General features: G+C 39.3%; 1 protein-coding gene across 1 annotated transcript; it reads left to right on the plus strand.

Moving 5' to 3' along the window:
* The first annotated feature begins 520 nt into the window (after positions 1 to 520).
* Positions 521 to 24,429, plus strand: LOC138022181 (26S proteasome non-ATPase regulatory subunit 2-like). Its single transcript, XM_068869215.1, has 21 exons — positions 521 to 633; positions 784 to 840; positions 1,555 to 1,719; positions 3,277 to 3,398; positions 4,402 to 4,623; positions 5,363 to 5,521; positions 6,629 to 6,785; positions 8,229 to 8,289; positions 8,624 to 8,767; positions 8,995 to 9,101; positions 9,463 to 9,590; positions 10,881 to 10,968; positions 12,103 to 12,265; positions 12,620 to 12,721; positions 13,486 to 13,730; positions 16,018 to 16,186; positions 16,765 to 16,859; positions 18,355 to 18,481; positions 22,456 to 22,574; positions 23,566 to 23,680; positions 24,159 to 24,429. The coding sequence occupies exons 1-21, from the start codon at positions 535 to 537 to the stop codon at positions 24,233 to 24,235; spliced, it is 2,721 nt and encodes a 906-aa protein (XP_068725316.1). The 5' UTR covers positions 521 to 534; the 3' UTR covers positions 24,236 to 24,429.
* The last annotated feature ends 884 nt before the right edge of the window (positions 24,430 to 25,313 follow it).

The raw sequence follows: 25,313 nt of genomic DNA on the forward strand, positions 1-25,313 counted from the left end.
TTAGTCTTGTCCTTTATTTTTATGGAAAGCCCAATGTACCATGTGTAAAGCCAGTGGAAAGAAAAAAAATTAAAGGATGTGTCTCGTGGGAAGCGAAGAATTTATGTCTTAAGTTCTCGGAGACCAATTCTCATTCTTTTTTGAATCCCTCTCGCTCCCTTCTAGGAAAAATTCCTCTTCCAATTTCCACTGGCAATTTCCTACCATAGCCCCTTCTTGGAGCAACTGACATGCCTGAAGATTCCACTCTTTTATACCTATTTTTTATGACTCCTTCGGAAAACTAGATGGTTTTTAAAATACCTTGGTCTCCATCATAATGACCCATCATATTATTAAGTAACCGGTCAAGCGTACCTTTTCGCACCAATGACTAAGGAGCCTGATCGCAGGTCAAATGGTAGGGTCCACCCAGTCCTGCCCCAGTCCTAATACAGTGGTCCTAAAAAACGGACACAACGAACCCAAAGTAGGGAAAGAGAATTGGGTACCAAGTCCCGCAATTCCTTGCAAGCTCAGACGAAGCGATCCAACATGGCGCCTGTGGCTGAGAAGAAAGAGAAAGAAACTTCAGAGAAAAAAGAGGAGAGCAAATCCAAGGATGAAACCAAAAAAGAAGAAGAACCTGAATTGGTAAGTGCATATCATTCAAACTGAGTAATTTAGTCGTTAGATGTGTCAAAATCGTGAAAATACCAGGCTTGACAATGACTCATCAAGTTTCTTCAATTCGCTCCCAATTGCAAACGAAGAAGCAAATAATTTTTAACACTTACTTTATAGAGCGAAGAGGACAAGCAATTGCAAGAAGAACTAACAATGTTGGTTGAAAGATTATCGGTAAGGATTTGAGATGAACAACGAGATGTAACGCGATGCTGTTGACAAAGTACAACCGTTCATAATTTAGTCGCGTTTACGAGTGTATATCAACTAAATACCGAGTGAGAAATTTTTCATTTGTCTTCAGAGACTAATTTAAGTATGGGGTGAGAGTGGTGCGTGAGAGTGGTGCGTGATATTTCCTTCAGTTGGTAACATGTCCAAAATTCCTCACACGGTATTGGGGTGCATTCATCTTTGACTAAGATGCAACAAAATGTGGTTTTTTTCGCAATAAAGTGAAGGGGCAGGAGCTTCTGCAGCAGACTAGGTGGTTCTGCATTTGAGGCCTCAAAACTAAATGGCAATATTAAATACCAAAAACTAAAACCTTATAATTCAATCTATTAACTTTAATATGTTATATAGTTTGACCCTACATGTATGTAAAAAATAGGGATGCAATGATTTTATTTTTCGGCAGACACCTCATTTGCCTTTACCGAGACCTTAAGATGAATTTACCATCACTGAGGTCACCAATTTGATTTTTAGTAGGGTACTTCTTTGGAGAACACACTTAAGCATTCTCTTTTCTTGGTACTCTGTTTTTGTTGATTTTTACATTTAAGTTCTCAACTTTAGAGGTCAACTTATCTGTGGGTGTGGGCCTTCTGCAAGTGTACCTCATACACCTCTGTTTACAGTTGTCAAACCTTTTGATATTATTAGGAGTCTAATGTACAATTGCACAAGCCTGCATTGGAAGCTCTGAGATCACAAATCCGAGCGAGTACAAGTTCCATGACATCCGTTCCAAAGCCTCTGAAATTTCTGAGACCACACTTTGATACTTTGAAAGAGATCTATGCCAGTTGGGGTGATGGTGAAAACAAGGTGACCGTAATTATTTTTCTCCTAGGTCACTCTGTACTTGAAGTACATATTTTGAAGTTAACTAAAATTCATTCTCGTTTTGTGATTTACATGTAGTTGTGGAGCAGTGGGGGAGGAGTAAGGGGAGTGGGGTTGGCACAGTGGCGAGAGCGCTCGCCTTCCACCTATGTGGCCCTAGGATTGATTCCTGGACATGATGCCATATGTGGTTTGAGTTTGTTGGTTCTCTACTCTGTTCCGAAAGGTTTTTCCCCAGGTACTCTGGCTTTCCCTTCATCAAAACCAACATTTTGATTTAGCTGATTTGATTTCATTTGAGTTCTTTCCAGTCTCCCCAATTAGTATATAGGGGTGTAACGATTCATGTTCCTTTCGATTCGATTCGATTTCGATTATTGCCTTTCGGTTTCGATTATTTCGATTCGATTATGCAAAATATTAATGATTTTTAATTCTTGCAAGATGATTCACAATGTAAACAACATACAACCCTAAACTCTCAATGTCCTTTGCAATGAAAACTCCAATAGACTTCGTTATTGCCGTTGCTCTGTTGCCCGACCGCGGCAACTTATTCTCCAGAACATCCTGAATTTTTGACTGTCCAGTTTCAGTACTGTTTTTGGTACCCGGCGAAGTTTTTGCCGTCTTTGACTGCAACACTTCTGACTTTTCATCAATGCTGTGTTGACTTTTTAAGTGTGCGCTCATGCTTGAGGTCGAACCGGCACAATACTTGAAAGTTGCGAAGCAAATTTTGCAGATAGTTTTAGACTTGTCTGTTGTTCCGTCTTCAGTCGGAAAACCATAATATTTCTACACTGCGGATCGAAAAGAAGCAGGCGGATTCACAATCGCTTGGTCATTCGTCGCCATGTTTGAGAACGTGACAATGAACACGCACATGGTTTGCCTTATTGGAAATTCTCAAGGGGTGGTAGAGGGGCAACATTTTTACCAAGCAACATGGCGCAAGAACTGCAAGTTAGCGTCTTTGATCGATTGTCAATGAAAAACGCACATCTTATTGAGATCTGGATTCTAAGTTTACAATATAATAACTCACTGAGGGCACTTTTGAAAAGGTATGCAAAAAATCGAACCAAAATCGAAACGTGGAATCAAATAATCGTGAATCGAACCGAACGGTCATAATCGCGATTAATCGAGAATTCGATTAATCGTTACACCCCTATTAGTATAGCACTTGTGCTTGGCTAATTACTATTATTATTATTATTATTATTATTATTATTATTATTATTATTATTATTATTATTATTATTATTATCTTGTCAAGGATACTCGTTTGTTTCAGAGTTTTTGTAAAATATATTATTGGAGAAAAGTATTGGAAAAAATAAGGACAGCCTACATGTAAAACTACTGTAAATACCATTCTTATAAGAACCTATTGAGCCTCACTTAGAAAAATCTCTAGAGACTTAGAAGTTCTTATTTGTGGGTGTTTACTGTACTTAATAATTTATTGTAAAAAAGATGTGCTTTAATTTTTCTTCCCATAACGGAAATTATGAACCTTCTCCAACTTTATAGAGATTCTTGGCAGACATCATCTCTGTACTTGGCATGACAATTAGTGAGGGTCGCGAGTGCTTGAAATTCCGAATGTTGGGGTCAAAGGAAGAGCTGGAATCTTGGGGTCATGAATATGTCAGGTGAGTAGAACTGAAAATGTAGTATTATACAGTTAGTAGTGGTATCAATCTAAAGCGGCATGTACTAAAACCAGGAACACCGGAACACCCCGGAACACCGGAACACTCCGGAACACCCCGGAACACTCCGGAACACCCGGAACACCCCAGAACACTGGAACACCCTAGGCCTAGTGAGGCCTAAGTTGGTTTTTAGGCCTAGGGTTAGCCAAATTGAGGGTTTTGGGTTACTTCCAGGGTGTTCTGGCGTTCCTGGTTTTAGTACATGCCATCTAAAGCTGGTGAGGCCTTCAAAGAAAATTTTCAAATAAACATCATCATCACCTGTTAAGACTTTTCAGGGCCATTGAAACTGATATTGAAGTGATGTAACCCTAACTTTTTTTGTTTGTACTGAGATTAATCTGTTTGCTTATAAGAAAAATATTCTGCCATTTTGACTTTCAATTTTAGTGCGCTGTAAAATTTTCTTTTTTTCAGTTTCTGTTTTGAAACTGGCATGGTGAAGTGGAAAATTAGACCTTTTGTTAAGAATGCACCAATAGGTCTATCACATGACCTATTCACACCCGTAGCATACTGGAAGTTAAACTTTAAAAACCTTTTAAATTTTCTATCATGGGTTATAATGGAGACTTCATGACAAAATGTGACCAGGATATTACATGTAGATAAAAATTAATGATAATTATTACAAAATTGATTATGATTATAATGGCAATGGTAATTAATGGCACAGTAATGATTATCATAAATATAATAATTAAATAATTTATTGTAAACAATTTGTGAAATATTAGAAAAACATGTAATTACAAAAATAAATTAAATATTAGAAACAATCAAATTAATTTTAAAGAAAGGCCCCAAGGCATACATTAACTCTACCATGATCCTTCAAAGACTAAATGATATACTGTTACAGTAGCACTTACTTGATATACTCACATGCTCTATTACTCTGTGGCACTTATTAAATTGTGATTATTGTCTTGACATAAAGGCATTTGGCTGAAGAAATAAGAGGAGAGTACAGTGAGAGAACAGATAAAGGAGAATCAGTGGATGACTTGGTTTCTCTTGCAAGAGAGATTATTCCTTACAATATGCTGCACAATGCAGAAACAGAGGCGTGTGATTTACTTATGGAGATTGAACAATTAGATCTACTTGATCAGTATGTTGATAAGAACAGCTTTCAGCGAGTCTGCCTCTATCTCACAAGGTCAGTGTCATAAATACCAGATAAATAGCAATGAAACAAAGATTGCAGTGTAGGTGCTATGAAGATCAAAGCAGAATAATGTGGTGTGCTTACCTTGCACCATTGTGTACAATCCTTATTTTCACCTTCTGCAGCTTGTAAGCACCTGTAGGGTACACCTTGCTCTCCTCAGTCGACATTACAATCCACTTGATAAATCACTATCTGCTTGATTAATATGTACATGTATCCCAGGATAGCGCTGCCTGTTTCAGGCATTTCAACAACCGAGGCATCAAAGAAAAGCTAGCAAAACACTGTTCATGTACAGGTACAGGTCTCAAGGTGTCTCACTGACCTTGCCTCTCTAGTACTCAACAAGATTGACCGTTATCCTAACATAAAAATAAGCTTAATTGTAACTTTGCAGGGTTCTCATTAAGTGCCGGCAGCCGGCTAAAAAACCGGCTACTTTAAATTTAGAGCCGTCTACTTTTCGGTCATAAACGTGCTATAAACAATGATAAAGCGCTTCTGCCGCCGCCTACTTTTATATTTAAGCCGTCTACTCCAAAACTTATTGAGAACACTGACTTTGAGCAGAGTGTCGAATGAGTGGTCTTCATCGTGGAGCCAAGTTGCAGACCTTTGGAAAAGAAGGAAAAAATGATCCTATGAACTAGTCAATACTATTGACCTGTTGATGATTTTTTAGAGTGGGGAAATAAGGTGTATTACTTGTTCTGTTTTCTACATGCAGCTGTGTTAGTTATGTGCCTGAGCCAGAGGATAGTACACTGCTGAAAACTGCTCTGCATATCTTCAGAAAATTTGATCGTCAGCCTGAGGCTATGAAATTGGCCATTCAGCTGAATGATGTAGATCTCATCAAGGACATATTCGTTTCTTGCACTGGAAGGTAAATCATATGCAGGGTAGATCATTGTAATGCTAATGTATAATATTTATAGCTGAATAGTCTGGGCTAATTTTTTCAACATTTTAAAGCTAATTGTTTCCCCATTTTTTAAACTTTTGGTTTGATATCTATGGTGTCTGGAGTGCAGTACTTCAAAAAATTTTCCCTCATAACCTGTATCCGTGCATTTTAGTGGGCCTTTGATTTTTGGCCGAGCCAGTTGGGTCCTGGTAACTAATCCAAGAAGTCAAGGATGTAATTCCATTTTGAATTGTCAGAACATTCACAGCATCCGAAGGGTAACTATTGTCCGACATTTCCATAAAGACTTAACAAAAAGGTCTAGATTTTCAACAAGACTTCTATTCTTACATTTTGCACATTTCTTTCTGAAGAGATTTGAACAAGTTACTTCTTTGACATCATTAGTTACCAGGGCCCAACTGGCTTGGCCAAAATTTTTTGCGTATAATTCAAACGCCCGCTAAAATGCGTGGATACACTATGAGGGGAAAACTTTTTGAGGTACTACACTAAAAGTTATCTGTGTGCTCATGTGAAAATAGGATTGGAACAGTTACTACATGTACACTGTAGTTTGGATGCTCTGTCATTGAACTACTCACCGAATACTTGTGGCAGTTGGGCCATTTCAGAAGACAATGTCTTGTGTACTTCTAGGACTGGAATCAATGCCAATGCGTGAATTAAACTCCCGAATAAAACTATTTTGGGTGCATTTTAGAAGTACATTCTGTGATTTGAAAAATTAATTCTTGAGATAGAGCTGTATGATAAATAGATATAATGTATGTTTATTACTTGCCATTGCAGTTAAAACTGAATTACAGCAATAGGTCATTGCAATCAATAGTGCCTAACAGTAACAAAACATTTAGTTTTGGCACTGGAAACTCCAGTGCCAGATCAAAGGCTGTAACCATGAAGAATTAGGTGATGAGTGAGAACAGATTATTTTAAGTGGCTCGCGTTCTTTTGCCACCCTCAAATAATTGACTCAACCAGTAAGTTTCCTTTTGACAACGTTGTTTGTGAGAGACATTAACAAAGTTTCATTATATAATTTATTCTTTAATTTCTATTCAGTGAAGACAAAAAATTGATCCAAAAACAGATGGCATTTATGTTGGCCAGGCAACAGATCTACCTGGAGTTAGATGAAAATATGGATGATTATGATGACTTAGTGGAGATAATGTCCAATGCTCATCTGAACAACAATTTTCTCAGTCTTGCTAGAGAGGTAAGAAAGTTACTCCCTTCCATTCCTTTTGTAAGTTTAAGGTTCCTACTTATTGTTTAAGTGTTAAGAAGCATGGTTTGAAAACAAACGTACTTAAAGGGGCTGTGTCAAGAAATTTAGTCAAATTCAGCGACTGGAAACTGACAACCAAATCAAGCAAAACATAAACATAACTACTTAGAACATTGAACTAAGGTTTGAATAAAACAGAAAATATAAAAGGAGGCAGGGATGGGCCAAATTTTGGAAAAAATTAATTAATTAAGGTACGGTAGCCCTGAATTGGTTCTCAGGAACCAGTCTACAATAAAAAGTGGGGGTTACCAAGCAAGTGAGACAAAATATAGGGTGTTTTCAGAGAGCTTTCATGTTGCCATGGTAACCTATTTTTACTTTCACCTTATTTACAAGTAAATCTTGATTATACAAACAAGACCATGGTGGCTCACAGTTATCATTGTTTTTCTAGGCAGACCACTGACACTATGACATTTTTGCTGGCCCTCACAACAAAGTAAACAAAAAGACAAAATGACAAGAGTTACACAAACGAGAATTTAGCAAACAAACGGCTCGTACATAAAAGAAAAACTGTACTAAAAATGATTTGATATTATTATATAGACTGTTAAAGAAAAGTCATACACTTTGAAAGATCAAAATTCATCTCCTCAATTGTAAGAAATTGTATAAGCGATAGACCATATTATTATTCGTATTCCCAGTATTGGATTCATTGGAACTACATAGTAGCTTGCATTGGAGGCTAATAGAGGGGAATCTTTTCAAATGTAAATATTTTTTAATATGTTCCCCTGTATTAGCCTCCATTGCAAGCTAGTTCCAGTCTAATACTGAAAATATGAATAATTTATGGTCTACAGATTCATTCAATTTACGTGTAAAGTGTGTTTTCCTAAGCTGGCGAAATTTAGAGGGGATACCATTCCATATTAATTTTCGTACCAAGTCTAGAGAAGGAAAATAACCGTTTCTCTGTTCTCGACCATTCTATGTGGAAGTTTCCAGCTATTGCAGACCGTGTGAAATAGGAATGAATTTGTTCAGTGTGATTAAGTGTATTAATTGAAGTATTGAGTGGAGCACACTGATTTTGAACATCATGTAGTAAAGAAGCATCTGATTTAAAGTAAAGTACATACAGTAGTGGGCGCATATTGGTGTTTCATTTGGTACCATAACATTTCTGTTATGTGATACAGTGTTGTAGTAACAACCCTTCTAATTAGATCTCTTAAAATTAGTGAAACTGGTTACAGCCATCTTAAAGATAAAATTGAAATTGATAATTTTGCCGTTTTTAAAAATGGAACAAAAAGATAAGCACTTGGGCTAACACTGCCTGATCTTATCTCTGTTTTGTTAAAAAAAAGAAAAGAAATCTCACCATTGACACATCTTTTGTTTCTTTTCAACCATTAGTTGGATATCATGGAACCAAAAGTTCCTGAAGATATTTACAAGACTCACCTCGAAAACAAAGGTACTGTTCAGTCTAACCTCTTATGCTCAAGGCGTTTTGAAAAATTAGTAATAAATTATGTGGTGGACCTCTATCATCTTTGTAGGATTTTCTAGGGGTTTGTGCTGGATTTCTTTTAGTGTATCCCCCACTTGACTATAGGCTCCTTTGTAGCCGCTTTTTGGGAGTCATGCAACAGTCCCTCCACCCCCTGCCCCAGCCCACCCCACCCCATAGAACAAGTGTTGCATGATGCCCCCCAATAAGGGCTACGAAGGAAGCTAACTTGATTGTAAATTTGTTATCTTTCATTAATTTTTAAAAATCCATTGTTTTTTGCATTTTCACTCAACAGGGGTTTCCAGTGGTGTTGCTCTGGATTCTGCAAGGCAAAATCTAGCCTCTTCATTTGTGAATTCATTTGTTAATGCTGCATTTGGTGCTGACAAGCTGTTGACGGAAGATGGGAACAAGTGGATTTACAAAAACAAGGAGCATGGTTAGAACATCTTAATCTTAACTCTACATTATGCCATTGACAACATGAATGTTGACACTAAAATAATGTCCTATGTAACCCTTTCCTTGACAAGAATGCCACTTTATTAAAGATTTTCCTCTTTTCACCCCAGGCAATTTTATTTATAGGGTGATGCTTCATTTCATCTAGATGAAATGAAGAGAGAACAATATTATTTTGATGAGTTTGCAAATGTTTTATGATAGGTATGATGAGTACGACAGCTTCCCTGGGACTGATCCTCTTGTGGGACGTTGATGCTGGTCTGACTCAGATCGATAAATACTTGTATTCTACAGAAGACTACATTAAGGTACTGCATGTTGTTAATTCTTTAGACATGTTCTTAACATGCCGTTGTCATCATCAATAGGTACAGTGTAATGCATTTCGTCATATTAACAGTAAACTGTTGTTTAAGCATTGTATTGCTGGGACGGATTCAGTGTGGTTCGGGTGGTCTTGTCGAACCCTCTAGATAGCTGGATAAGTAATAATACTAGAAAAACATTTTTCTAGAATATAGTTATTCCAAGTGCTACTATTGGATTTCCAAACTATGTAAGCTAAACGCTAAGTGACCCAAGCCTTGATTTCAAAAAGATACCTTTTTTATTTTAACTGTAATTTTCCTATTTAATGCTCTGCCATTATTAACTGTCTTCTTTTGACAGGCTGGTGCCTTACTAGCTTGCGGCATTGTGAACTCTGGTGTCAGAAATGAATGTGATCCAGCGCTTGCTTTATTGTCTGATTACGTATTACACAACAACAATATAATGAGACTTGGATCCGTCGTCGGGTAAGCAGTTATGCAAGCACGACAGCTGTGAAAACGTTTTGTAAGAATCATCATTTTCTGTTGTAAAAATTTAACTTCCCGTTACTGTAATCATTTCGTATATAAAAGATTCCGTTAGAGTGCGGGGAATAATAAGATAATCTGACACTACGATTTGAGATTTAAGATATTTCTTTTTTTCCGATTCTACGATTTATCTGATTTTCCCAGCTTCAGTTTCCAAGGTTCCTCTATTTTTCCGATTCTTCCAGTTGAAATAGGAATTACAGTACTTGTCGTCGTATAATGGCACACAAACACCAATCAGTCCCGTGGAGTTGATCATCGAAAAAAGACGTAGTAACGAAAATTGCGTTGGTCCCCCTTGTCGAAACGCGTGCAAGGAAGATAAACTTCCGGGTAGCATAGTGAAGTGGGATAATCGGAGACTTTTTGCTGGATGCAGAGAAAATCGGAAGAATCGTAGAATCGGTGACCTTTCCCTCCCTAGATGAAATGGTAAAATCGGAGAATCGGAGATGTTTTGCTGCGTGAAGGAGTAAAATCGGAGAATAGACCATATTCGTATTCTCAGTATTGGACTGGAACTAGCTTGCAATGGAGGCAAATGCGGGGGAATCTTTTCAAATGCAAATACTTTTTAATATATTCCCCCGCATTAGCCTCCATTGCAAGCTAGTTCCAGTCCAATACTGAGAGTACGAATATGGTCTATTCTCTGCTTGAATCGTACACTCGGAGAACATCTCTATGGCTAAACCGTAGAATAGCACCCCTAAATCGGCTCTACTATTCTCCGATTTAGCCCTTATCGGGGTGGAAAGTGTGTGTGAATTTTCCAGGAATAAGATTGGACCGAACCATGTTTGTTTCGCAGGAAATTTGACTATTTATCTTCGCGTGCTCACGTCCTCCATATGACCCCCAATTGGGTTATTTGTCGTCGTTGTCAGGGCAATAATGTAGCAAAATGTGAAGTGCACGTGCGAGACATGCAGAGCCATTAGGGCCTATTTACACGGTACGATTTTTGTCGCATGCGACAAGCTTACGACAGGCCTACGTCACCAAGGGTCTCTCTTGATGGGAAGAGAGGAAGAGAGACCCTGGGAACGAGGTTGAGAAAAACTCTGACGTGGGTGGAACCGGTTGTTTTTTTAATCTTTTTAATTATTATTTATTTATTTATTTATTAAGTTTTTGGAATAAATGTGAGACTGACGTTGAGGCAGTTTCACGGAACTCGATCATCGTATTTTTTATTCGTAACCTGCTTTCTTTTTCCGATAGGCTTGGCCTTGCTTACGCAGGCTCGAACAGACAGGATGTGCTGTCCCTAATTCTTCGTGTTCTTAGTGATTCCAAATCAAACTTGGAGGTAATACGATATGCAGTCACTCTAAATTTTGTATCGATTGGGACTCGTTGTTCATTGTAATACCGGCCATCATTTTACTACAAGAACGAGGCTGACTCCGAGAACGACTTTTGTCATCCACTTCGTGTGCCTTGCCTTACCTTGCCTTGCCTTGTTAACCCTTTTTTCCTTAAATCCTTCTAACTCAATGAGCAAGGAACGATCGGTTAAAGTTCAGTGATGGCGACCGGACCGGTTCGAAGTGGGAAACTGGAAAGACCGGTTCGACTTCGGAAACGCATACTCGTATACAGCGCATGCACATGACGTGACGGTGTCCATTTTGGTGTCCCAAAAAAAATCCACTTAGACTAATTCCCTGATGTCAAAGAAAGCCTGTTCGAGTAACCTATTTTTTTCTCCGTGCCAAATAGTTGTATAAGTGCCGCACCATCTTGTTGGGACCACATTAACCAGTTAAGTTATGGGTGAAGACTAAGCTCCTTCGTTGTTTTGCGGAAAAACTTTGAAAGTGGTTTTTGACAAAATTGCCGCATTGCTTTCGTCTAACTTTTAACTTGCTATGAGGTCTCAAGGTGATCCCAAAAAGATGGCCGCCGTGATCTATCATCTTCTTTGTGCATCACTTCAAACAATAGATGTTCGATCCCGTTATTTTTTGGAGATACAGCGCTGTAACTCCGTTCTGTGCAAATATTTTTCTTGTTTGGTTTACAAAAATGTGAAGTGAAAGTTAGAAAGACCATCGCAGTAAGCCTGAGAAAATCCAGGCTTAAACGGAATCCGAACCCATGACCTCTGCGATGCCAGTGCAATGCTCTGCCAACTAAGCTATTAAGCCATTCGGTTGGGAGCAGGACTCGATGAATGAGGCCACCTGAATTTGTCAGGTGTCCATTAGAGACAACTGCTTAAATTGTCCAGGATCATTTCTACCTTCTCTCTATATAAACGCGCACTTCAAATTCGTACATTTATTACATACATGTAAAACGAGATTGAGAGAAGGAATTAGAAAAAGCGGATGCATTGTGGAGCTGCAAAGGTAACGTTTGTTTGTTGTTTTAACCTCATTTGCGCAGGGATATCAGGATAATTATCTGAATATTCAGCTGAGTTGTGTTCTTTGTGCAGGTAATCGGCATGGCAGCAATTGCCTGCGGTTTGGTTGCCATAGGAACATGCAACGGTGACGTGACATCAACTATTCTTCAAACCATGATGGAGCGTTCCGAATCGGAAATCAAGGAGACCAACGCGCGGAACTTAGCTCTCGGACTTGGATTGACCTTCTTAGGTAATGAAGCCGCCTTTTTTTCATCTTGTCTTCAAAACTAGTCACAATGTCACGCGTTAGGTCCCACTAGGGACTTTTTTCCTGTTGCATCGAAAACATTCAGTCTGGTCGTTTTTGGTTCTTATAATATCAAGGCAGGGAAAAGTTCTTTTCTGGCACCAGTTCTGAACCGAAGACAATGAGTATCAGCAGTGAACTGTCTTGTTCATCGATTATCTTTGTAGTTCATAGCATTTGAACAAAGGAAATGGAACTAAGGCTCTTTTAAAGTTCGAAATGAAGAGAAATCTCCTTCATGACACAGCCATAGCTTTCTTTACGGATTATTTGTGAGTTTCATAATTGTTCTTACAGGCAAACAGGAATCCGCCGAAGCCACTTTAGAAGCCTTGAAAGTCGTTCCTGAGCCGCTTGGAAAGTGGGCTTGTATCCTTGTAGAAGTCTGTGCTTATGCTGGTAAGGCTCTCGCTCTTTTTATCGAACAGTGTTTCTTTAGTTAAAAACCTGACCCACCATCAATGAATAAATACATTTTTTTGCGTTTTCTGCCACATTAGTCAAAGAGATACCGTGGTTCATTGCAAATGGTGCTTGGTTGAATTCAAATCGCACCAGGAGTCGGGTACTGGTCGCACTCATTATCAGCCGAATTTTGAATAGTCAACAGATTGTTTCTTGGAGTTCGTTTATTTAACACTGCCCTGCATTTTTTTCATTCCTTCATCTAGAGGTGAACATTCAGCACCTACTTTACTTCAATTGCGAGAATGTTCCATTTCCTAAATTTCAAGTCCCAGCATCTCTTTATTTGAATTGGTTCCTTCTATACCTGGCCCCACAAGTTGCAAGCTTAAAATACCAGTTTGCTTAAAGAGTATATTTTAAATTCATTGTGTTTGTTGATATCTGGGCTGCAAGCAGGTCGTGCAATGTCACTTGAGGCAATCGTGTTTTGTCACGCAATACAGAAAATGTCAGGCCCGGGTTGCTCGAAGCATGGTTAGCGCTAACCATCGTTAAATACCATGGAAACCAATAAGTTTTGATATCTCTTAACCAACGGTTTGCGCCAAACAAGCTCCGAGCAACGGTCCCCAGTCTTCTACTCGGTCACTGTTTGCGGCGTCACGCGGCGCTTTGGGAGAGGGTTGCGTGATGCCCCCAAAACCGACTGCGTTAGTTAGTTACCCTTATACCTGCTTGTCATTTTTCTTTGTCAGGTACTGGAAACGTTCTTAAAATTCAAGAGATGCTTCATATCTGCAGTGAGCACTTCGAAGCGAAGGATGATGAAGAAAAAGAGAAAGATTCCAAGGACAAAGATAAAGATAAGGACAAAGACAAGAAGGAAGCAGAGAAAGCAGATGATGGCAGCCATCAGGGTGTGGCTGTGCTTGGAATAGCTTTGGTGGCAATGGGGGAGGAGATAGGCGCTCAGATGGCCCTCAGAACGTGCAACCATCTGGTAGGTTAACGTGAGATGCTGTCCACCGTAGCTTACAATCAGGCCAAATGAAAAGGTAGCACCACTTTCGGTGATACAAATAGCTTGTAGCCTCGTCAATGAGTTGGGGCTCAATATGTAGGGAGCAAAATTAAAAAAAGCTGATTGGCTGAGACAGAGGGCATTTTTCTTTAATTTTGTTGCTTGTGCCGGGCAAAATTTCATGTCGTAAGTGTTTTTTAGCAGGGCTGATTCATCTGATTGGTGGGTTTTACAGTTCATTGACGCTAACTGAACACTGAAATGGCTTCCTACAAAATTGCGCAGCAGCGTCCGTTTTTGACCTTCTTAATAAAAGAAAAATAAATATTGCCCTTTATGTTATAAACAAGTAATCGCAAGTTTCCTTGTAAAATTAAGAATTAATATCACTTGCATTTCCAGAAGTTGCAGAAATTGCGCGACTCTGGAAATTTCTGCAACTTCTGAAATACGCGTAACTGGTGTTAGTTCTTTACTCAAGAAATCGCTGGCGATCCTTGCAATTTGGTTGGCTCTCAGCAGTGCGATTTATTCTCGAATCGCACTGTTTTTTGTTTAAATCGCACCTTTTCTCCAACCAATGAGAAAGGAACACGAAACAAAGCAATCAATCAGATTCCAAGGCTTGCTTAAAACAACCAATCAAATTGCAGGAAAATGAAATACAAAGAAAGCTACTATATGGGGAATTTTGCAACTTTTGTTCCCAAAACTTTGCTTTTTCTCAAATCCTGTATTTGAGCGATTAAATTGTGCGGTTTCTAAATGGATGTAATGAAGTGGTACTTCGTGTCGACTGTCGTGCAATTTTGGTCTGAAATCACACTCCGCTCAGTTCAATTGCCATTATTAAGTTTACTTGGCCCCATGCGATGACCTGTACGTAGTCTGTCCACGTTTGCAGTTCTAACGAAACTTCCTTCCATGTAACAGAAGCTCACGACCTTGGGCAAAAGCGTTTAACTCTGGTTCAGAGCTGGGGTTTTTTTTTTCAGTTAAGAAATGTCCTTATTAGGACGTAACGTAGCTCGTGCATTTTCCCGCGCATTCAGCCTCGATCTTATTTTTCTCCTTATTTGGGCATAAAATCGGTGTCCTAAAATCCCCAACTTTGTTTCAAAGAACAGACTTGCAAGTTACAGGCTTTAAGGTCATGTGCTTCTGCATGTAATAGGGAGCTTAAGCATGCGCATGTTTGAGACGCGGACGGCATTTTGTACAAATTGCTTCAATTGGCTAAAATCAAAAACAAGTCTCTTTGATTTTTGACAAACGCAAATTTCGGCCTGTCGCTAACCGTTTGCCATGAACGCGGAATATGCTTAATCTGTCAAATCTCCAAACGTTGTAGGACTGACGTACGCGTGAAGAAGATCCCGGCTGGGAATCAGTTACGGAAGCGAGAGAATAAACCTTTTATTCAGAGAAAAATGACGTAGTAAAAGATGTGAATGATTGGTCCTAAACGGCGTAACTGCTACGATTTGCGAACGGGTTCACTTTTCAGAGAAACCGTGGACGGTGATGCTTTCTTTGTGGGTGTAGAGTTGTACGAAATGAGTTGATAAAAGAAAGTAGGCCACCTTAGGGATGAATCTGCTCAACGCGTGCGATGTTTACCACCAATTTTTAATTTTTATACTACTGTGAACAATAGTCCAGAAGGCGTGACAGAATGTGTGAAACTCAAATGTAGGCAGTAACGCACTACAAATGACAACCTTATCGTCACAGTAGCACAAACTGACCTACTTTTATTTATGTAAATTGTGCACCAAAAATAGTTTATCAAGAAGACGTATTCTGTGTTTCACATGTAAACAGTGTTCTACTTATTTGATTCTTTCTGCCATCGGTAGCAAAATTAAACCTTTCCGTCCGAAATCCATAAGTCCCCATATTGTATAGTTTTTGTGTGATGTACAAATATTCATATATTTCTGTATCGTTAATCAGTCTTTGCCATCCAAATAGTTAACAAATACCGCACGGTATTCTAAAGCTACATCTTGCTCATATTTGGATAGGGGTTTTTTTTTCCTATGGATTATGTTTGGGTGACCAGTAAAGCAGTCTTTTATCTGTCCGAAACGAATGGCTAAGTTTCCCCTTGGGATACCTTGATGATGGTAGTTGGCGACCATCCCTTGCAGTGAGACAGGACGAAAAAAAAAATGGCGTACGATCAAATGCTAGGCTTGACCCTCGGTTATTCCCTTTGTCGACTCGTGTTCTTTGTCACACATCTACCCTTTGTTCATTTCAGTTGCAGTATGGTGAGCCAGTCATTCGTCGTGCAGTTCCTCTAGCACTTGCCATTCTGTCGGCCTCTAATCCTCAACTCAGTATAGTGGATACTCTGAGTAAGCTGTCGCATGACAATGATGCTGAAGTATCACACAATTCTATCTTTGCCATGGGAATTGTCGGAGCAGGTCAGTATGGCATAAGACTGGGAGTTGACTGGGACGGCGCAAGTCATGCCGAAGTGCTGGAGCAAGGCGGACTTCGGGCAAGACGAACGTGCACCCAATCCACTTGCTTTGAAATTCTCAGAGTTCGACTACAAACGCAGCAATTACCGTTAAAATGAAAAGCCAGCCCCAAAGTCTAGTGTTGCATAAGTTCGGTTTCTCTTATCGGTAAGCAGTTAATTAAGACGGTCTGTTGCCAGAATTTTGATCAAACCTCCTCGATCACTCTCAGATGGTCGGCGACGGTTTGAATTGAGCCAGGCAACTCGGGCTCAAGTTCAAATTCAACTCAGAGTAATCAGAAAAGACATGAAATGCAAGAGCGCAGTAATTCTTCACCGTCACATTTCCCAAGGCGCCTGTTACCTCGGCAGATAATTGGCACTAATTTGGGACACTCTACAAAATTCAAATGAACTGAGATCAGAATTGTCGCTTGGTTTCGTGCATTTGCTTCTCGAACGACGCATTAAAGGGAAAACACTAAAGCAATTAATTTATGTGTGGTAACTATTCGCTGTTGCATTTTTTTTGTGCAGGAACCAATAATGCTCGTCTTGGAGGAATGCTCCGACAGCTTGCGATGTATTATCACAAGGACGCCAATAATCTTTTTATGGTGCGACTCGCACAGGTGAAGCTTCTTTGTCTTTATTTGTTCACAAGAAACTCTGTGAGAAATGGTATTTCTGTGGGTGCTAAGGCCTTACTGGTGGTGAGAGCACTTTGTCCTCCAGGAATGTGGATCCACACTCTAGTTCTTGCCTTAATTAAGAGGCCTGGGTGTGTGCTGGTTCTCGACTTTAGGGGGCGTCGCATTTCGCCAAAGTCCCGAAACTTTCGGGCATATTTTGGGTAACAAAACTCTTTGTTTCTTGAAAAGGAATATGTTTCAAGTCGGAAAACTTTGCGGTTGAGTTGTTTTGTCTGATCTAAAAAGCATATATAAGGTCAGTTTTTTAGAACACGATAAGGGCATCCGAGCTTCTCGAATCGCTTAAATATGGTGGAATGCATAACGGCTGAATTACCCTTTCCCCGTTAAGTCAAGTTTTCTTCTTGGAAGAGGTTGTTCGCATAAGCTTTAAACCCTACCTCCCTTTCTCCTCGATTGCTTTACGGTGTTTCATGGAGTTTAAGATGCCTTTGGTGTTGTGTTACCAGTGTGGATCGGTTTACTTAAAGTGGTACTACGACCAAAAAAACAATTCTTTTTTTTCTTTGGATTTCAAAACTATGTTAACTAAACACTAACTGACCCAAGTTTTAAGTTCTGATTTTAAAAAGACACCGGTTTATTTTAACTGGAATTTTCTTATTTATTTGTCCGCCAATACTAACTTTAAAATCTTGAGAGAGCTGGGTCGAGGAGAAAATGACGTCAAAGACTCATTAGTTTAAGAATGCAATGCGTGTGTACGCGGCCGAATTAATATGCAGCACGGGAGTTTCGGGCTTCCAGACTTTTAAACCCGTGTTTTGCATATGTAATAAATTGCGTTTACACGCTGAAATTTTAAGCTAGTGAGTAAATGACGTCATTTTCTCTAGATCCAACCCTCTGAGGTCCAATCGGCCAGTTTTGAACGTGAGTAATGGCGGACCGTGAAATCCAAAACTTACACTCAAAATGCACAGCCTTTGGATAAAACTCAAAGTTCAAAATTTTGCCAGTTAGGTGTTAAGCAAACACGCTTTCAAAATCTGAAGAAAAAAAGGAGATGATTTTTTGATCATAGTACCACTTTAAGGAACGGCAAAGCACTCACACAAGTTTGATTTTCCGTTTATTGACGTCGATAAATCACTGTGGAACAAGTTAAGTCCGAAATTTGGGTTCCTTTTGCAGGTACCGGAGCATAGATTAGGTAAAACAAAAGAAACGAAAGACAGAAAACAAAACAACTCCAAATAAAGACTAGTCCCAAGTGACCGAAAATACAATGCTCTCCCGCACATTCAGAAAGACCCGAAAGTTCAGATGTCATTTGAGCCTTGGAATACATTAGATGACGTAACAAATTATCTTTTTGGCGGTGTAATCAGTACAACTTTGATTTATTCTATGATCTCAAAGGAACCGCTCTGGCTTTTCTTGTCCGTCTCATCTTGATCTTTGTGGTATTTAGGGTTTAGTCCATCTTGGTAAAGGCACTCTTACGCTGGGGCCTTATCACTGTGATCGCTCTCTCATGATGCCAGTCGCTGTTGGAGGGCTTCTCTCTGTTCTGGTGTCATTCTTGGATGTGAAAAATGGTAAGACATTAATTTATTTTTCTGTTCATTTTAAATATTATATTGAATATCCCATGTAAAATAATAATATTACAACTTGCCCAGTATTCATTTCTAACAAGATTTTGCACAAGGGCTGATTGCAGACGGACGTGTCATTGTTGGTATGGAACCGCCAAAATGAAGAAATCAGTCAATTTTAGTTCGCCTTGTCCGTATTCCAAAAAAACCCCTGGCTATTCCAATCCACTTTCATCCTCCTGCATCCTTATCTAACGACGATGGAAAAAAACCCTGTAATACACCAACATGGTCCCCATTGGCGAAACTATGGTATTCTTTCTTCATCAATACAAAAACTTTCCTTAATTAATAATTGAAATGCGCCCTGCGAGCGCCCTCACCAGGGCAAGAAAGACAGGCTCTGCAGAAAACGTGTCAAGTCTTTTAAGTCGCTGCAGCCCAAGTCTCTAGGCTACAATAGTCTCTCCAGTCAAATCGGTTTAGGCAACGCGCGCATCATATTTTTGACAAGGCGAAGGTCAAAATCGAGCCTTCAGTATGAAAATCAACATGGCGTCTCGGAGTGCGATGGAGACTTGGCCTGGGTTTGAAACTGTTTCCAAGCTACGGCTTGCGCATACTCAGTACAGACTAAACACGATTTCTGCAGAGTCCTTTCTTTCTCGTTGAGTTAAGAAAGCCTCTGCTAGTAGGGTGCTTAAAGTGCTGCTATAATAAAAGAAATCACTTTTTTCCTTCGATTTTTGAAAGTGCGTTTGCTTAACACCTGACTGGCAATATTTTGAGCTTTGATTTTTATCCAAAGGCTGTTCACTTTGAGTGTTTAGATTTCATGGTCCGCCGTTATTCACGTTCAAAAGTGACCGATTGGACCTCAGAGGGTTGGATCTAGGAAAAAGTGACGTCATTTACTCACTTGCATAAAATTTCAGCGTTTAAATGCAGCTTATACATGTATGTTCTTAACACGAAACCTCCGTGGTGCATATTAATTCAGCCGCGTACACACGCATTGCATTCTTAAACTAGACCCTCCGTGAGGGTACACTGGGTTGCCTGTGGTACGTGCACCGTTCCAAACAATTTTTTTCAAGGTCATTAAGAAGTCTACTAGAAGAGGCCCTATGGCTCACAGGTCCTCACACGTTGGTATGACGAAACAGATCTGTCCTTGCGTAATATGTAGCTCTAACAGTGCACGATATTGTTTTGGTATTGTCTATCATTGTAGTGCCATGGTAGAAGTCTTGGGTAAATAGTCTGAGAAGACATGTGGTTACTAGCAAAGTACTGAACCCAGAAAGATTGAAGAAAATAAATGGGAAGTGAGAAACATTGGCTTCTGGGCTGACATGTTGATAAACTCCTTTTCACCACAAGTTTAAGCGTGCCGCTGAGCATCTGACAGCTATATAATGCCGAAGTTCACTGAAGTCAAGCCCTGTTCAAGGGGTTTAGTGTTTGGATGGGAGACCAAAACAATATACCCCTCATAAAACAGATGCATCGGACCGAAAATACTATTAACGCTAACAAATGCGACCTCAGCAAGGTACAGATCTTGTTAGCTTGCTTTATGCAAAAACAAATATTGATGCAAAAGTAAATAACTATTGATACACAGTTTTTAGAAAGAGCAGAAGGAAGTCTCCAGGACGGTCGATCGAGAATAACATATTTACGACATGAAAACAACATTAATTTTGAACCGTGAATATAGAATATAAAAAGTTACGATCAGCGACAAACATTTTGGGAGATTTTTGCTACGTTCAAATAAATCGCCAAATCGAAGGTGACATGGCCGGAATTCAGCGGGCGCCGTGATTAAGTTACCGCGGCATGCTTACTCGCCAAACAGTGAAGCCTCTGTGTCAAATGATGGCAAGATACCGGGTTTTTGTAAGTTTCTTTTTCTGTCAAGTGTTATAAAGTTTGACAATGAAATGAGCGAAGTCAAAACAAAGATCACAATCGCACAAGTCTTGTTTATGCAAAGTCAAAATTTACTCTCCAAGACGCGTTCGACGTTATTTATCACCAGGTAATTGCATCATTTTGCAAATGGCAGCTACATTATTATTCATATGCGTCACAATTTTTCACTGATATTGGGGCTCATTTTGTTGAAACTCAAGCAAGCTTCCAACAGGCCTGTGAACCCTTCCTGCTTACAGAGCAATACTAAAAAACTTCTCCCATATCACATTTCAACCTTAAGCTCGGAAAATCAATACACAACATGATATTATAATTCACAAAGGCAGAAAATACCACAGAATCCTTTTCCAGCGAAAAATTTATTGAAACAAACAACATATTTGCTCTTAGAGGCGAGAACCTCTTCCTATTTCATTGCGTGCGTGAAGGCAAGAGACTCAATCGTATCAAATTACTATGTACTTCAGGTAAATACAGGTCACTTTGATTTCGGCTCGACGGGCGATAGATTGTTGTCGAAGTCCATTACTCGTCGCTTTTAAGATTCCACCGCCTGTATATCCAATTGACTTGCCATTATTGAGCTTCATAAGGGTATATTTTGTTCAAAGATCCACTAAAACGCCATTCGCGTTACATGACTTTCGACGCCATAGACCTAATCGGCTAACTCAATGTTGTACCCAATTCAAACCCTTTGGGAATAAAACGTTTTGTTCCAGGTATTTCCATATCATTTAAATATGAATGCTACATTATCATGCAAATACAATACACAAAGAATCTTAGTCCCGGGAGATTTGAATTGGGTACAACATTGAGTTAGCCGATTACGTCTATTGCCGGTTAAGGTGGCTGGAACCAGTTTCACTACTTTCAAGGACCTTTTTATGAGAAGGGTTGTCACTACAAAACTGTATCACGTAAAAGAAATGTTATGGTACCATATCAAACGCCAATTGTTACTTAACAAAATGCGCTCACTATTTTGACGTAATAGGTTACCATGGCAACATGAAAGCTCTCCAAAAACACCCTATATTTCGTCTTTACTTGCTTATATCTTAAAAATGAACTCGGTGGCCCCATTTTTTATTGTAGAAAAGTAATTAGCAATTTGACATAGGACTATCTGCAAAGTTAAAAAAAATTCTTGGGAGCCAATTAAGAGCTACCTTAAATTTTCGAAAAATTAAGGTAGCTCTGAATTGGCTCCCAAGAATTTTTTTAAACTTTGCTGATAGTTCTATCTCAAGATGCTAATTACTATTCTACAATAAAAAATGGGGGTCACCGAGCTCATTTTTGAGATATAAGCAAGTAAAGACGAAATATAGGGTGTTTTTGGAGACCTTTCATGTTGCCATGGTAACCCATTACGTCAAAATTGTGAGCGCATTTTGTTAAGCAATAATTGGTGTTTGACGTGGTACCATAACATTGCTGTTACGTGATATAGTATAGTAGTTATAACCCATCTAACAAGAAGGTCTCTAAAAGTAGTGAAACTGGTTCCAGCCACCTTAAGTTAATCGTTCGACTGTGTCCACCAGAGAAATGTACGCATTTCCCACTACCCTCTCGATCCTCAGAAAATACGCTCAGAAGGCTCTATGCACAAATCCACCACTTAGCATGGGAGTGACAGGCAAGACTTTTACCGACAAGGGAAAAAAAAAAAATTAAAAAAAGACGAAAACAACGCAGACCTCGACTGGTTTGCCATAGGCAACCCGGTAACTAGTGAGACTGACATAATTTTTCCATTTATCCAGCTCCCTCAAGATTTTAAAGTTGATAATGGCGGACCACTAAATAGTAAAATTCCTGTTAAAATAAACAGGTGTCTTTCTGAAATCAAGGCTTAAAACTTGGGTCACTTAGTATTTCATTAACATAGTTTTGAAATCCAACGAAAAAGAATTGATTTTTGTTGGTCATAGTAGCACTTTAGTAAGAGTAAATCAAGAATATCGTGACACTTGTAACCAAGTGTGTTGTAATAGTCGCGGCTCTTTTTTGCCCCACAGTTATCCTCGGCAAGTCTCACTATGTCCTATTTAACTTGGTGTCAGCCATGCAACCAAGAATGCTGGTCACGTTTGACACTGAGCTTCGTCCCTTGCCAGTCTCCGTCAGAGTCGGTCAGGTAAGATCCAAAGCAGTGGTCACGCAGTGCATTTCTTCTTGTACTACATTGCGTGACAATGCAGTTAAGTACAGTCAAAACCAGTGTATAAAGGCCCTGTTTATAGCGGTCACCCTGGAAATTACGATCACCAAACAACTTCCCGTAAATAGTGTCTTATATTTACTGTAAAGTTGACCTGTATACAGCGGTCACCTGTATATAACGGACGCGGTCTTTAGACTTCCCGAACCCACAATTTCATTATTATGTACCAGCATATAATGGTCACCAAATTGGATAAAGGTTAGATAATTAAGACAGGATTATTCAATTGCTCACTGAATTCAACTACAAATACGACGTGTCATCGCCTGGGTCCAAAACATGCCTGCGACAGTTGAACGAAGTCTTTAAACTGCCAATGTCCTACTCTTTGGAGCGGGTTATTATCGCTTTCAAACAACCGTTTCTGTACAGTATCTCCCTTATTTGCCGCACGAGGCTTTATTCACTTTCGAATTCTACGTACATAGTTCTCTATTACACTGTATTGAACTTGTCAAGTCGAGGGCTTTCATTGACCTTGATAGCGCTCGGCGTCAAATTTCTCTTCCATCGACTTACGATGCAGCCACTTACAGGAGATATACAGGAAATAGTCACCTTGAAAAATGAATATCGAGTATACTGGAACTTTGTCTCGCTTTTAGTACGTTGCTGTTAATTTTACTGACGACAAATTGTTAACTTGAGTGATTGTTTCTTCATAAAAACGTTATTCATTGACTTCCAGAAGATTCTCACATACAGTGCACTTGAGTTCTTACCGTCACCGTTGGGGTGCAAGCGTTGAGTTGAAAGTGGCTGGCTGTCATTTAGTATGGTTTCCAAATCTGCGTGAACATATTTTTCCCTTGATTAGCTTCCTGCAAACAGTCAATGAATGTGTTACGACTTTCAAAGGAAAGTTATGACGTTCTAAAACGTTGGTTTTGGGTTGTTTCATCAGGCTGTGGATGTAGTTGGTCAAGCAGGAAAGCCGAAAACAATAACAGGATTTCAGACTCACACTACACCAGTATTGCTAGCTTATGGAGAAAGAGCAGAGTTAGCTACCGAAGAATGTATCCTTTACTTCCTTTATGCTTGCTTGCGAGCAAACTCCACCCGCCACCCCCTCAAGTGAGCTTGCTGGCAGGTTAAATTTATGCGTACAAAAATTAAAACGACCCAAGAAATAGGGGAACAACGACGGAAAATGGCAGTGGTTAACTTTCCCGGTGAACTGTTTGACTTTACAAGTGAATGTTAATAAGATAAAGCAAACAAAGAAATTTCCAGATACCTTCATGACAATTTCGGTCTCAAGAAATTCTTTTCTGTCGCGATAACAACCAAAGGGGTCCCAGCTTGTAGAGATGACTGCCATTAAGAGAGAGAATGGCTAGATGACACGTTTGAACGCTGAAGGAAAGTCCTAAATGCATAAAGAAACTGTGAACGCCATTAAAAAACGAAGTTGATCCACTGCAGATTAATTTCAGGCTATGATTCATGCCCTACCGGATTTGAAATTATCTTCCTTGACTCCCAAATCATCAGATATTTCCCTAGCACCGATTATGGAGGGTTTTGTCATCTTAAAAAAGAATCCGGAATACGAGAAGACAGACACTTAAAACTAGCGAAAATCATCGAGTCTGTAAATACCCAAGTCGCCTCCATCTGTTGTGGTTTTAGTACTTAAATATTATTTGCAATGCAACTTTTCTCGTCTGAATTGTTTTGAGTAGCCAGGACCGACAATGAGGAAACTTAGCTATAAACAAAGAACAAGCTGTTTCACAAAATAAATTACTATTACATTTCTGTACTGCTTGTGGGTGATTTTATTTTATTTTTGTCTTCTAGTGCGCATGAACAAACTTCATTGTATTAATTAACCGCGCACCCATAGATCTACGCATAAATAGAAGCCAACAATTTTTCCTTGCTTCTTCTTCCATTTGGTCCAAGTCACCATGTTAGCATGAGAGGAAAATTCAAAATTTATATCGCTCTAAATTAGGGTCAATGGTGAAACCGATGTATGCCGCAGAAGGTTTAATCGACTGTTTTTCAAAGCTAGTATACACAAACGACGGTGGCATAAGCACAATCAACAAACTGACCTTTGACAGGAATAACTGGGTCTGTTTTTATTACACATAACATGAGAATTTTATTCCATAAAGCTCATTTGTACAAATCTATACGCTTTATTTTCACATGTGAAAAAGGCCTATACAGCCAATCAGAATGGCGTACAGCTATTTCACATGTGGAAGTATAACTAATCAACGATAGCGTAAAGGCGTTTCCATGCCAATCACTCGTGCATCTCGTGCAAATCGTAGTTTGTTATTGAATTAAATTAAATTTGCATTTGGTTCTATTGTTAGTGAGTTTTTGTTTCTAATTCGCGTTCAGAAAACTATTTTAATGAAAATTCTTATGTTATGTGTAATAAACAGTTTACGACATAGAAAGTGCTTTGTACGGGGTTTTATTCACTCGTTGTTTGTGTCAAAAACCCTCACTCGCTCGTTCCTCGCTCGTTCGGGTTTTTGACACAAACAACTCGTGCATAAAACCCCGTACGCCGCACTTTCTATGACGTAAACTAGATGTATTGCGCATGCTTGCGTCGCAAGTGACGACCAGGCTTCAAGCAAAACAGTCTTTCCTGAAATTGGACGATTAATAATTATTCCATGA

The sequence above is a fragment of the Montipora capricornis genome, chromosome 10, assembly GCF_036669925.1.
Source record: "Montipora capricornis isolate CH-2021 chromosome 10, ASM3666992v2, whole genome shotgun sequence".
In the NCBI taxonomy this organism is placed as follows: Eukaryota; Metazoa; Cnidaria; class Anthozoa; order Scleractinia; family Acroporidae; genus Montipora; species Montipora capricornis.

Excerpts from the sequence above, each read along its gene's own strand:
- LOC138022181 (XM_068869215.1), top strand. The coding sequence starts at position 535 with ATGGCGCCTGTGGCTGAGAAGAAAGAGAAAGAAACTTCAGAGAAAAAA. Across the intron at positions 10,969-12,102 it reads ATTCCAAATCAAACTTGGAG|GTAATCGGCATGGCAGCAAT; the intron begins GTAATACGATAT and ends TTCTTTGTGCAG. Across the intron at positions 12,722-13,485 it reads AGAAGTCTGTGCTTATGCTG|GTACTGGAAACGTTCTTAAA; the intron begins GTAAGGCTCTCG and ends TTTCTTTGTCAG.